The sequence below is a fragment of the Lotus japonicus genome, chromosome 1 (genome assembly GCF_012489685.1).
Source record: "Lotus japonicus ecotype B-129 chromosome 1, LjGifu_v1.2".
Classification (NCBI taxonomy): Eukaryota; Viridiplantae; Streptophyta; class Magnoliopsida; order Fabales; family Fabaceae; genus Lotus; species Lotus japonicus.
Genome location: NC_080041.1, coordinates 22,430,995 through 22,445,321, shown reverse-complemented (window position 1 = coordinate 22,445,321; position 14,327 = coordinate 22,430,995). Strand labels below are relative to the sequence as shown.

Below are 14,327 nucleotides of genomic sequence, written 5' to 3'. Positions count from 1 at the left end.
TCCACGTGGCAAGTCCATTAGGACACTTAACGTGCCAAATCATCGTCTCCGTTAACGATCACTAACGGAAGCAGAGGCAAGGACTAACGTGATCGGTGTTTTACAACTTCAGGGACTACGAACAACATTTATATAAAATAGGGACTAACTTGCCCGACGCCGGTAACTTTAGGGACGAAAGTGATCATTTACCCTAGTTAGAGAAATCATGCTAGAGAAGATTAAAATTGATAAATCATAAACCCTAGACCAAGAAACATCAGAATCATTTTCCGTTCCAATATGATACTTCTTATAGAGTAACAGCATGGGTAAAAATAAAATGACACTTTGTGGACCACAAAAAACAATGTTCATAATATTAATTAACCAACAACAGATGAGTGAACGTTTGCTTTCAGATGCTAAATATCTCAAAGGAAACATATAGTCTGGGACTCCGATTATAAAAATAAATAGACCTTTGTAAACAGCATTCTAACAAAAAAGGGGGACTAAAACAACACACAGTATTTTAGGTTGCCCTAGGTGTGGCCCATTCAACTCTGAGGATGAGATTGTCATAGCCATATCCATTGAGTTTGTTGATGGCTCTCTGTGCATCTTCCCTGCTGACAAAGTTTACAAAGCCAAAACCTCGACTGACACCAGTTTTCTGATCAATCGCAACATAGACCCTGCTTACAGCACCAAATGGACGGAAGAGCTCGAGCAAATCGGGCTCCCTAGTGTCCTCTGAGAGGTTGGTGACCCGGACAGAGTTCTCATCGTTCCTACGCCGCATGTCAGATCCAGCCGTCCTCTCCGCACCAGCTCTCATGCCAGGAGGCACATAAGTTGATGCTCCCGGTCCCTTGGCAGCACCAGCTCCAGCATCACCCGCCGAAGGAGGCTTATCGACAAATCCCTCAGAGGGCTGTGCAAGGTCCTTGTAGGGACACCTGGAAGTCCAATGGTCACCCTTCTTCCCACAAGTCCTGCACACCATAAGAACAGCACCTTTCTGGAATGGATCTCCAGAAGCCTTTGGCTCCTCTGTTTTAGCACCTGTTAACAGTTGCAACAAAGTTATTACATTGCACACCCATGATAGACTAATCCATACAATAACCTAAACTACAGAGACAGAGGTCAAGTTCAACAGCTTCACATTCATGCTCAATTGCTCACTCAAAACCTCTTAAAAGCATGTTCGAATCCACTTTTAACACACTCAAAATAAATTCTTCCTCACCTAAGCCATTTTGGTGTTTGGCACAATAGCGGACACACAATTCAAACCACATTAGACCAGAAGCTCGAGGAAAGCCTTAAAACTGAATCACTTCTAGGGTTAAAAGAAGTAAATCCAAACACATTAACAACCGTTTCTCATTAACAGTTGCAGCAAAGTTATGACATTACATACCCATGATAGACTAATCCCTACAATAACCCAAACAACAGACACAGAGGTCAAGTTTGACACCTTGACACCTTCACCTTCATGCTCACTCAAAACCTCTCAACAGCATGTTTGAATTTACTTTCAATACTCTCAAAATCACTTCCTCCTCACAAAACTAATTTCGTGTTTGGAACAATAGTGGCCAGACAATTCAAAGCACCTTAGGCCAGAAGCTTGATGGGAGCTTTGAAACAGAATCACTTACAAACACACATTTACAACATGTTCGGTTTCTGATTGAAAATTTTCAGAATCACTTCTCCATTCTCAAAAACCATTGCTAGTAGCTTCTTTCAGATGCACTTCTCTTCCTAACATGAAATCCTACTAGCTTCTAAACACACACACTTGATAGCTTCTTCCTTCATCATCACTTCTACCCAAAACATGAAAACAAAACTAACAGAATTCCCTAATAAAAAAGACCCAATTTTTGAAATTTCACAGACACGTGGAACAAAAACAAACAAGCAAAAAACCCAATTAATTAGGGTTTTGAAAAAATCAATTCTAGAACAAACCCTAGAAATCCCAATTAGAGAAAAAAGGGGAAGGGAAGGGGTTTCAATACCAAGAGGCTTGGGGCGTTCAAGGAGGATCTCTTCAGTGGACACCATGGTGAGACGAGCACCAACATCTTCATGAACAGCATCCCCAAATTTGGGCCAGGAGCGGCGCTCGACGGCGCGTTTGCTGAGACGCGCGTTAGCAAGCTTGCGGGTGCGAGTGGTGGTGGTGATCTTGACCTTGTTGCCATCGTCGTCGAACTTGTACTCGATGACCTTCTTGATGCCGTTCTCGTCAGGACCAATCACCTGCTTCGGCGGCAAGAGGAAATCGAGATCCTCGCCGTCTTCTTCCTCCAATTCACCCCACCGCATCTTCCCTTGAACCTGATGGTGCGCCATGGCTATCGATCGAGCACTGTCTCTAGTGTCTTCTCCTCTTACCACAACGCGACCAGAGTGAGAAACGAACGATGAACAAAGATACCTCGTTATCGGTTACAAACAGGTGAAACTAAACCTATTATGTGGTCTTGTTGTGGATGTAGTGAGCATGTTGGGCATAAAAGCAAGGCCCATATTCCATGAGGCTTAGATTTTCAATGTAACAAAAAATTGGACAGCCTTTTAACATTTTTTGAGTCTTTACTTTTTTTTTTCCTTTTAATATGATACTTTCAATTTTTTTATGTGAGTGTTTCAAGAATTGAAGTTTAGTAATTTGTTTTAGATTAATTATGTGAAAACTTAAACTTTTGAATTGCTACAATTCCAAATTTCTAATTAGTTTTTTTTAAGAAGCTACAAAGAAATTTAATTATTAAATATAAGTACAATGTGGTTTGGCAAAAGTTTTGTTCTTTAGGAGGTTTAACTCAAAAAAGTCAGTTCAAGAATTGAAGGATAGCATTATTCTTTATAAAGACTATCTATGTTATATTTCAAGTCAATATGATACTTCTAGCACACTTTGTCATGCTCAGGACTGAACATATGAAGCTTGAGATTTGTAGGACTAAGCATATGCAAGGTAGCCCAACGCAATTCAACCAAAAAACTAATTCAAGAGTTGAAAGTTGTTCTACCATTTATAAATATTATTTATGTGATATCTCTAGCTAATTTTAAAATGTTAATATCTAAAAAAAAATATAAGGCACTTAATAGCCATAAATTAAATATACTATTTTAAAAAAATTGACATTCATTTTTTTAATTTTGACTTATTTCATTTTCACCTCTTATTTTTGGGATATTTCCCAATAAAAAGAAAAAATAAATATGTTAGTAGGATATAATTTTCACAAGTTAATTTAATTCATATTTTGACATGATTTCTTCGGTACACCCTAATTTATAAATACACGCGAGAGACACCTTTTAATGAATTCTATTTGATGAAGTTTTGTTTTGCTTAACACATTTTTCAGAATTCTCCGAAAGAGCTTAAGTGGTAAGAGCTGGAAGACATTTGAGTTAAAAGAGAGAAGGTTTAATCCTCAAATTAGTCCTGGTCTTTGTGTCGTTGTCTGAGGTAGGTCCCTGACCGGAAAAATTTGTGGAAAAGGTCCTCATGAGTGGAAAACGTGTGGAGCAAGTCCTCGCCGGAGTCCGGAGCTTCGGCGAGTAATGAAAAGACATGATGACTGGATAAATGATGATGACATGGCATTAAAAAAATTTAAAAACAAAAATTATAGATTGTATAATTAACATAATTAAACATATTCCTAATTCCCCCCAAATTACCCCAATTCCAAATTGCATCAACTCAGAAATTAGGGTTCATTTGTTCTTCCTCTTCTTTTCCTTCCCAATCTTTTTCTTCAAATCCAAACGGACCAACCAAACCCGCGTTACAAAGAAGCAGCAGAATTCCTCATCTCACAAGCTAGAATCTCAACCCTGAGCTTCAATAACTAAATCTGAGCTTCATTGAACCAAAGTTGAGCTTCATCTTCCAAAAGTTCCAGCTTTCATTAACCAAATCTGAGCCTTCATTGAACCAAAGTTCATGAGCTTCATTGTACCAATCGTGGTTGGTGGCGTAGGAGGGGCGAGATGCCGGATCCGTTGAACGGAGGGTCCTCCCACGACAAGCTTAGAGGAAATAGGATCTGAGGATAACCTGTTCTCCATAAACCGTTGCCAGTGAGAGAAAGAGAGATCCTGGAGATAGAAAGGGACGAGATCGGGAAAGCCCAGATGGATGAAGAAAGGGACGAAATATGTGTGGATTTGATTTCTGCGATTTAATTTTTTGGGTTTGATTTGGGGATTTCTGGTGGTGGAGGCAGCTCAAGGGTGAGACTTTCCAAGGTTTAGATTCTGTGGTGATGGTGGCTCAGGGGTGGGACCTCTGGTAGTGAAAGAACATTTTTAATGAGAACACATACCTAGAACTAGAACTGAGATAATACACTTTGGGTTGCACAGCGATTATTTTTCCTTTTGTTATCTTGATTAATTGGAGTGTTTGATTTTGATGAGGAATTTTTGGGTCTTCACTTCACGTTGGGTTGTTTACTTTTGGGATAGCTGTTTACACTTCTGGGTGGCCAGGAAGTTTGAGGCAGAGGATGAGGTTTGAAGATGGAGGAGAAGATGAAGTTTGGTGGAGAAGATGAAGTTTGGTAGGATGAGGTTCCGTATTGAATATGTTTAATTATGTTAATTATATGATCTGTAAATTATTATTTTTTAATTACTTTTTAAAAGCTATGTTATCATCATTTATCCAGTCATCATGCCATTTCATCACTCGCCGGTGCTCCGGGCTCCGGCGCGGAGCACCGGCGAGGACTTGCTCCACATGTTTTTCATTCATGAGGACCTTTTCCACAAATTTTTCTGATCAGAAACCTACCTCAGACGACGACACAAAGACAGTGACTAATATGAGGATTAAGCCAAGAGAGAAAGGTTAAGACATCAACTATTAGAGTGTAATTTATCTTTTTCCATTGTAAAAAAACAACAAAGAAAAGAGTTATAATAATGTCACGATAATACAACTTGCCAACTTGGAATAATTTGTGGAAGAAAGAAAAAAAGAAAAAAAAAAGAAAAAAAAGGAGGTTTATCTTTTTGACTGTTGGGTAATTTACTTGTGACCATTAATTTTTAGCCAGCAAAATGTGAAGAGGATATATATATATATATATGTATATATTATTTATTATAATTATGAATAACAAAGAAGGAAGGTTTGTTCCTTTAGCTATATTTGGGAGGGTACCCTCTTTCCTTTCTTGATCTATCCAGCCTGCATCCTATTCCTGATCAGGTTCTCTAGCTTCCTCTCTACTTTCATTCCCCTTCCCTTTTGTGTCCAAACTCCTAAAACGTCCTCTGAATGCTGTATAATGTTTTCTTTCTATTTTTGGTAACAACCCTTTTTTTTAAGTGCAGAATCTGCATCCAATTAACAAAATCAAATTTTCAAAACCAATCCATACAAAAGCTTTTTTGGCCGCTAATGAGCTGCTTTTTGGTTTTCTTGTTTAGATTTTCTCTTGATGGTTTTCCTATTGGCCAGATCTAAAACTGGGTTTTCATCACTAGGGTTTTGCCACTAAACTAAGAGAAACCCAGTATTTGATGTATATTTGCCATGCATTTTCTTAGTTATAGTGCATAGTTTTCTGCATATATTATTATGAGAAAATAAAAAAGCTAGCAAGCTCTTGGGGCAAAAAAAATTGAAAATAAAATTAACTGAATATGTTGGATCTAGTTTTTCTAGTTAAGATATGGCGAGGAAGAAGATAAAGATAAAGAAAATTGACAACATAACGGCAAGGCAAGTGACGTTTTCTAAGAGGAGGCGAGGGATCTTCAAGAAAGCTCAAGAGCTTTCAGTTCTGTGTGATGCTGAGGTTGGTATTATTGTATTCTCAGCCACAGAGAAGCTCTATGAATATGCCAGCTCCAGGTATATATCTTGTTACTGTTAATCAATAGCTTCATGTTTTAAAACCAATTGTAGAAGCTTTTTTTAGAACATTTCTTTATCCAACATGTAAGAGCATGTTTAGAACATTGTGAGTCTCATCATCACTCTTTTTGAGAAGCTTTGCTTTAATTGTGTGTTCCCTGTCAAGTTTGTGTTTGATTTCTTTCTTTTTATGTCTGTGAATATTTCTGCTTCCAGTTTCATTTCAGTACTACTCCAAAGACCGAGAGAGAGACCTCAAACATTTTTTTAATCAACTATTTTTAGTTTTGAACTTTCACCGGTTAGTTTTTCAGTTTTCTGCTAACTTATAATCAGCTAAATGTGTGTGTGAGAAATAACTTTAATCATGTGATACTTTATACTTCCTAATTTTATGGAAATTAATTAGTAGTAATGAAGCTTTTGGGGATGCAAGTTGTAAATTGTAATTATGATGACCTGTGAGAAACACAGTTGGTCTTATTTTATTTGGTGCTTGCTGTGGTACCTTAATTTAAATGAGGGTACGGTACCTTAAATGATGTAAAACCTCTTTATCTCCAATTTTTTTAACTTCTAAAAGCCTCTAGCATAATCATTCATGAGCATTTTAATAGATTATTTCATTATCTTGTCGTTCGCCAGACACCAATTTCCATATCTCACCCATATTGTGGTCGATAACTCTCTTGTTCTTTCTTCGTATACAATTTCACTTCCACCACTAGTTTCTGACTTAAAAGAGCTACAACAACGGCATGACGTCTAAGATTCCAACAAAAGTTAAAAGGTCTAATCTTTTCTCTTTCTCTGTCCTTCAATTTCACAATTTCATCTAGTCAGGGTACCGTACCCAAAAGAGTTTCAGGGTACCACAGAATTTACCTATTTTTTTATTTTGCAGATAGATGTACTAGTTCAGTTGCATGAAATTTTATATTTTTAACTCCTCATTCTTATACTATTGTTTGGGCTTGGCAAAGTATGAAAAGCATAATTACAAGGCATAATCAGCACATTCAAGGTATCCGCGGCATGGACAGATTTCTAGAACCGCAGGTAGGTTGGTAGTAGTACTGGAAACAAGTTTCTAATTGTACATTTATTTTCATAAATTCATTAATCAGTACTTAAACATGTTTTTAGTCCCTAGATGTTAGAGTAATTATGTCCTTTAAAAAATCCTTAATAATTGATTCTTATAATTTTTAATTTGATTTATCAATTTTAACTAGTCAACAATCTATCTAGCGACTAGTGAGCCTATTAAGTCGAAGAGTGATCAACCATGAATTTTTGGCATTAGTTTTAGGCACTATATTTTTTTTAATCGATCACATTTAATCTTTCCTCTTCCTCTTACACCATAACTCAAACCTAACAATATAGAAAATCAACACACCGCATTGTCTTATTCATCTTCCCCTCCCACCCACCACCACACTCACTTTCCCTTCTCCCTCTTAAACTTTTCCTCTCCATCAAACTCTATTCTAATAACCCCATAACAATTTACCCAGAAAATCAAAAACTCTTTCCCTTTGGATTTACCCATATCACAGTGACAATATGAAGAACGAAACAAATAAAACAAAAAACTAATAATGTTGATCATGGTCTTGTACTCAATATATACTACTCTAATAAGGATAATATGGAGGAAGAGGGAGAAGAAGAATGAAGAAGAGGAACGATTAAATGTAATTAAATGTATTTTACATGTACTAAAATTTATGTGAAAAGTTCACCTTGTCAGTTGTCACCCTTCAATTGTCTAGGCTTGTCACTTAGACAGTTGACCGGTCTAAATTGATAGTTAAATCTATTGTAATTTTTTTTATAGGGATCAATTTACAAGGACCTAGACAGATTCCTCTTTAAAAATCAGGGACTGAAAACGTATTTAGGCCATCACTTAATTATGATTTTGCCTTTCAGTTAGGCTTGTGGACTAGTTTTAACATAGATACTGAAGTTGATTGAATGGTAAAATTTTAATGTTAATTTACATTGTTTGAAATTATATTTCATTGTGATCTCTACTATATTCTATATATATTATTAAGTGCATAAATTATACTCATTTCACAAAAACTATTCTTCAGTAGCTTCTTTCAAAAAGCATTTATCCTGAAATGTGAAAATCTATAGAGCTTCCAAACATGTTCTTAATAAACAGTTCTGTATTCATTTCAGGGAGAGGATAATAGCAATTTAGCTGAGTTGCATAAGGAAGTTGCTAATAGAACCGAGCAGCTAAGGTTTCCCAATTTTCTTTAAGTGAAGAAGAGTTCAGATATATGAATAACATAAATTTAAAATGCTTTAATATTTAGTTTTGTGTGTCAAGTCCAGTATTTATGTATTTTTTACCAGGAGGATGACAGGTGAGGATTTTGAAGGGTTAGAATTTGATGATTTGCTGGAACTAGAGAAAACACTACAATCAGGACTGAAGCGCGTGATTGAGTTAAAGGTATACACGATATCATTTGATTAATTAATTTGGCTAATTAAATCCCTGGTACATCTTGATTTACATTATATAAAGCAATGCAACTTTTAATTTGCTTGATTCAGGAAAAGCGGATAATGGATGAGATTACTGCAGTTCAGAAAAAGGTTTGTTGATAGTGTTGATATATATATAAATTAATGAGATGACAATCCTCCATCTAAGTTTAACTTTGGGTTAGAGTTGGGGTTTTACCCTATGCCTATATGGTATGAAAGCCAATTATGGATCCATTGATGGGTCACACATTGAAATTTGAAATTAAAAGAATTGATCTGACCATCGTGTAGATATCCCTTACGCGGATATACATCATATACTGATGTGACTTGAAGTAAGTGATCTCTATACCTCCGATGTCCAGTCCTGGATGTGAGAGAGACGTTAAATTTCACATTAATTAGAAACATGATTAGTACTAAAATCCTTATAACATAACAATCCTTACCTCCAAAGCCTAGTCTCTTTTGTGATGGAGTTTGATGTAGCTCACACTCTAATATTGTATATGTACATGCCTACACGGTAAAATTATATGAATATATATCCCAAAACACTACTTTGCATTGTTGGTTCTTAGTGACAATCATAACTATCACTACTAGAAAAACTAGTTTTCACATCGGGTATTTTTGAGTTTTAACATCGGTTTTTATCCGATGTAAACAATGTTGATGTGGTATCTCCTAACCTTTTCACATCGGGTTTATAACCGATGTGAAAAGTATACCTTTCACATCGGTTAAGTCAACCAACTGATGTGAAATGTACACTTTTCACATCGGTTAAGTCAGCCAACTGATGTGAAATGTACACTTTTCACATCGGTTCTGTCATCCAACCGATGTGAAATGTACACTTTTCACATCGGTTCTGTCATCCAACCGATATGAAATGTACACTTTTCACATCGGTTAGACAAAAAACCGATGTGAAAAGTATACTTTTCACATCGGTTTAGACTGAAAACCGATGTGAATGCTCAACCAGTTTTTTTCTTTTTTTTTTTTTCACACGAATTTGACCTGAATATACATATTTTTTTAATGAAAATTTATTAAAATAAAAAGAGATCTTGAGAACACACTCTCTCAAGTGAGTTAAAATCCAAGGTCCCAGCAAAAAAGAAAACATAATAGCCTAAAAGAACTAGAACAATTCAGCAATTCTAGTTCTTTAAATGTAGTTAAACAACAACTATGGAAAGGCAATAAATAAATGGACAGATTAGCAAGATGGAAGAGTTTTGCAATGGCTGGAATAGTTTGCCGGAGCTAGAGTGGCTGGAAGAGTTCGCCGAATTCGTGAAGAGGAAGGTGTAAATCTGAGACGTCTGATAAATAACAAAAACATGGAAAGGCAATAAATAAATGGACAGATTAGCATTTTTTGAAATGAATGATGGAACATGAAAGTGGTAACCAAGTAAACTCACCAATAGCAAAGTCAACTAGGCCAGCAGCTACCGCTAGAGCTGAACCACTTGAAGAACCTCCAGGAATGCAAGACGACAACAGAGGATTGGTTGGTATCCCATAATGCTTGTTCTCACCAGAAATCCTGTCATGCCACCCACAATAAGTGAAATTAAATCACTCCTGAATCAGAAATCTAATTAATTCTTATGTAGAAAGCATCATAATCACTTCTAAGAATCACTTTAAGAAGATGCTTGAATGAAGAGGCAAGGTTCATGAAAATGAGAAGAAAAGGTTAGCACAAGAGCCAACTAATATCTGGAAAACTAACATAGTGACACAATAACCCAACAAAGAAACAAAGATAGAACCTAGCAATTACACAACACACTCTAATTGCATAATCTACTGCCCACCGCTATCAGATAAGAAAATGACCCAACACTAGTCAGCAAGGCTTAAACAAACCTGTGTCATGTTTGTGGCAAAAACCATAGCAACATTGTGTGCTTTACATGTTATATAAAATAGCAAGTACCAATCAGTTTCTTGTACAGGGGGCATAAGTACCAATCAGTTAGGAAACTGACACTAACAATAGAACAATAAAGCCACAAATCAATACTAACATGTAAAATTTTCTTGTCACTAACAAAGAAACCTGCACTAAGTAGCACTATATAAGATATTAGATATATCAAGTCAATCAAGTCAATGACTAAATTCAAATAATATCTCAAAAACAGTTAGATTTTTACACTTGTATGGAGTAATATAGATGAAGCTTTCTTTCCTAGAAACTTGAGATTTATTATGGCTTTAGGTACTCATATATCATATGCTAGTATCTCACTTATAAAGGAATACATTTTCACTAAAACTCAAAAGCTACTACTGCCAAATGTCATGAATATGGAGAAGAATGGTCATAACTATCCCCTAAGTGCGTCAAAGAACAAAATGATTTCGGCATATTCTTGGCTTTGCCAAGATCTTAAGAACAACACAGGAAAAAAAACCTAAGAGGTTGGTGCTCAGCTACTAAGCCAAATAACTTCTCTGATCTCTAAGCTATGGTGGAAATTAGAGAAACAGTAGCCCCAATAGCTAAATATATCTACATCCGCACCTCAAAGAATTCAAAAACATGGAAGTTTCACAACCATATTAGACATACAAATTTACATCCTCAGCAATCAGAACATATCCAAATCTAAAAGGAGAATAGCATTCTAATGGAGACTATAGAAAAGATGAGATTGTTTAGAAGAATATGCAAACAAGAGTACACACACTAATATAAAGATATAGATTATAAAGAAAACAAAATATAAATCAGAAAACCAATATAAAGATGTAGAGAAATCATATCTTAAGGAAAATCAATATATATATATATATATATATATATATATATATATATATATATATATATATATGTGCAGATGAATAAAAAAACTAATATAAAGATATAGATTATAAAGAAAACAAAATCAGTACTTTATTGATCCTATGAATGGAAAACAGGAGCATAAAAGGCTAAGAGGAGTATAAGGTTTGGTAGTGCTTTTCTTTGCGAATTTACTATTATAGTTTAGTTGTGTTCTTATAATTTTTCTGGTGAAATGCAAAAATTATTACTGGTATTATAATGAAGGTTGCTCTCTCAAGTCGGAAGGTAAGATATAATCACTATCCAAAGCCACTTAAATCCCAAAAATCACATGTAGTAAAATCAGTGCTAAACACACGAAAATAGTCCTTAAATGATAAATTTACTTTTCTTTCAACAACACAGTTAACAACTGAAGCTGAAGTGTTTCTAAGAGAAAGTTAAATTGGTCTATTCACCTCCAAAGTTAATGACAGCATTTCCAGCAGTTCCGAAGAGACCAGGAGGAGCATCACATCATATTTAGTCTCCAGAAGGCAGCTTTTAATATATTGGTGAACTTTGCTTAATCTTCTTAGCTTGAGGAAATCTGAACTACAAAACACAAAAGACAATGAGAAGCAGTTATTTCCACAATGAAATGAATTTTTAACAAACTAAATTTTATCTTTACATCTGAATGTTACTCTTCTACCACCATAACCATGTGACGAAAAACTACTAATTCTCAGTAAGATGTTAAATTAAACAGAAGATTAAGCCCACCTCAGATGCCCTTAAGCTTAAAGTTAAGTAAAATAGATCAACATGTAACTTATGATCCCAAAGTCTTATCAATTGAACCACAACAGAGCATCAATGAGTACTTATGTATGTATCTTATGACCTATCTATAAGTTGTTTGAATGAGGATATATAAATCCCTGTATAATCAGTAGAATGAGGGTATATAAATCCCTGTACAAGTTGAGCTCTTTAACAGAAATAGAATTAGTTAGAGCCTGAGTATAGAAACTAACCCACTAAGAGTCTATTCACATAATAAATTATCATGGAAAAGACTTCCCAGAAACCAACTACCCTTGAACTCTGATCACACACCTCTCTTTCATTCATGGGTACATTGAAAATATTTACTCAATCCAACTATTCAAGTGTATAACCACATGCCTATGAATCAATCAATTCAAAATCAAGTGAATCAGCATCTGCAAAATGGTGAGACCTTAAAGTTGTATTATGGCTTAGAGTATCATGCAGAGTAGAAAGATGAAAGAATGAATGCTCAAAAGACTACAAAATTCAATTCCTGCATAATTCGATTCAAAGCAGGAACGGAAACTGAACAAGAGCAGTCTGGAACACAAATCGATTCGAAGCAGGAACACAAAACCAACGGTGCCACCACCAACGGAAGAGTCGAAGAGGTTTAAGATTAGGGTTTCGATTCACATCTCTCAAGAATTGAATCCAGGAACGGAAACTGAATCACAGTAACATAATCGAATTGAGAAGAAGCAAATATACGTCGATTAAAAAAGAAGCAAAAACACCATTGTACCTGAAGCCAAACGCACAGCAGTCGAAACCAAACAAGGAATGCGCGGCGGAGTCGGAGGGCGAGGCGGTGGGGCTGAATGTTGATTTCACTTTATCAAAGTTCATGAAAACTCGAAACCAAACAAGGAATTGGAATATTCCGCGAAAACAACCCTTTGATCTGAAGAAGTTTCAAGAAGGAGGAGTAACGATGGGTGTAATTGGAATTGGGAATCTGAGACGATGAAAAGCGCTTACCATTGCCAGAGAGATCAAAATCACGAAGTGAAGAGGATTGTGAGAGTAGAGGAGAGGAATGAGAGGTCGAGGTGATTGACGTGGCGGAAGGAGGTCGGGAAAAGGTGGAGGAAGCTCCGGCGTTAGAGAGGAGGTGATGGTTGTGACTTAGGTCAGGAAACGGTGGAGGAAGTTCTCGAAGAAAAGAGGGACTTAAGGTTTCTTCGTGAATGGATGAAGTACTTTTCACATCGGTTATATAATATAACTGATGTGAAAAATAAAGAAAAGAGAGACTTTTTCCAACGGTTATATTATAATCGAGGTGAAAAGTACTTCATTAAAATTTTAAAAATGCCACCGCATTTAGCTTTCACATCGCTTATTCTAACAACCGTTGTAAAAAGTGTTTCCTAATTACTTTTCACATCATACATATTCCTAACTGATGTGAAAACTATCATAAAAGTTCACTATAATTTCAATATTGCCACCGCGTCATCTTTTACATCAGGTAATTGATTAACCGATGTGAAAACCCTGATGTGAAAAGTCTTTTTTCTAGTAGTGTATAGCATTGTTGGTTTTTAGTGACAATCATAACTCTAAGGATTTTAATTACTTTGTTAACTTTGCATTAATTCCTTAACCATGTGCCAAACTGCCAATAAAGGGAATCCAGTTAGAAGAGGAGAACAAGCTTTTAAAGCAAAAGGTGCGTATGATCAATAAGAATTTCAAAATGTTTATTTTCTATGATCTTGGCTTCTTTTAAATAAAGTAGCTAACTGGGGGTTTCAGATGGCTATGCTTTGCAAGGGAAAAAGTCATTTCCTATTGGACTCGAATATTACCATGCAGGAAGTTGCTTCATCAGACTCTATGAATAACGTGTGCAGCTGCAACAGTGGCCCTTCTCTAGATGATGATTCCTCAGTCACATCTCTTAAGTTAGGGTAAGCAATCATCTCAGTTTTAAAAATAATTTAATCATGTCAAGTTTTACCATCTCACTTTTGATGGTGAGATGGTGAAATTTGACAAGATCAAGTCATTTTACAATTGAGAGTATCATGATTCAGTATATATATTCATATAAGAGAGCTACTTACTCACTGACCGAAATTTTCAGGTTGCCCTTTCCTAATTGAAATGAAAGGATGGGAGGATTAACTTCTCTTTTATCATAATTAATTTTATAATTCAGAAACTATTCAAAATAGTTTCTTCTCATAATTGATTCGGATTTCAAAATCAACTGTATAAGAATTGTCATTAATGCATATACTTTGTGTATGTGTAATTCCATGGACCTATATAAAAACATACCGAGTA

General features: G+C 35.6%; 2 protein-coding genes across 3 annotated transcripts; one reads left to right on the top strand and one right to left on the bottom strand.

Moving 5' to 3' along the window:
• Positions 1 to 329: 329 nt before the first annotated feature.
• LOC130734146 (uncharacterized) lies at positions 330 to 2,470 on the bottom strand. Its single transcript, XM_057586472.1, has 2 exons — positions 2,019 to 2,470; positions 330 to 1,047 (listed from the first exon to the last, which is right to left on the bottom strand). The coding sequence occupies exons 1-2, from the start codon at positions 2,353 to 2,355 to the stop codon at positions 515 to 517; spliced, it is 870 nt and encodes a 289-aa protein (XP_057442455.1). The 5' UTR covers positions 2,356 to 2,470; the 3' UTR covers positions 330 to 514.
• Positions 2,471 to 5,139: 2,669 nt separating this feature from the next.
• Positions 5,140 to 14,288, top strand: LOC130734145 (MADS-box protein AGL24-like). Of its 2 annotated transcripts, XM_057586470.1 has the most exons (9): positions 5,140 to 5,239; positions 5,690 to 5,887; positions 6,874 to 6,949; positions 8,087 to 8,151; positions 8,267 to 8,366; positions 8,471 to 8,512; positions 13,666 to 13,707; positions 13,794 to 13,948; positions 14,125 to 14,288. In XM_057586470.1, exons 2-9 carry the CDS (start codon positions 5,706 to 5,708, stop codon positions 14,141 to 14,143), a joined length of 681 nt encoding a protein of 226 aa, XP_057442453.1. In that variant the 5' UTR covers positions 5,140 to 5,239; positions 5,690 to 5,705; the 3' UTR covers positions 14,144 to 14,288. The 2 variants fall into 2 exon arrangements, with proteins under 2 accessions (XP_057442453.1, XP_057442454.1); XM_057586471.1 differs by lacking the exon at positions 5,140 to 5,239 and having other exon boundaries at positions 5,261 to 5,887; positions 13,675 to 13,707.
• The last annotated feature ends 39 nt before the right edge of the window (positions 14,289 to 14,327 follow it).

What these genes read in the sequence shown, in the direction of transcription:
- LOC130734146 (XM_057586472.1), bottom strand. Translation starts at nt 2,355, where the DNA reads ATGGCGCACCATCAGGTTCAAGGGAAGATGCGGTGGGGTGAATTGGAG. An exon ending in TGAACGCCCCAAGCCTCTTG is followed by an intron (nt 1,048 to 2,018) that starts GTATTGAAACCC and finishes AACTGTTAACAG; the next exon opens with GTGCTAAAACAGAGGAGCCA.
- LOC130734145 (XM_057586470.1), top strand. Translation starts at nt 5,706, where the DNA reads ATGGCGAGGAAGAAGATAAAGATAAAGAAAATTGACAACATAACGGCA. An exon ending in AGCGCGTGATTGAGTTAAAG is followed by an intron (nt 8,367 to 8,470) that starts GTATACACGATA and finishes TGCTTGATTCAG; the next exon opens with GAAAAGCGGATAATGGATGA. An exon ending in ACAAGCTTTTAAAGCAAAAG is followed by an intron (nt 13,708 to 13,793) that starts GTGCGTATGATC and finishes TGGGGGTTTCAG; the next exon opens with ATGGCTATGCTTTGCAAGGG.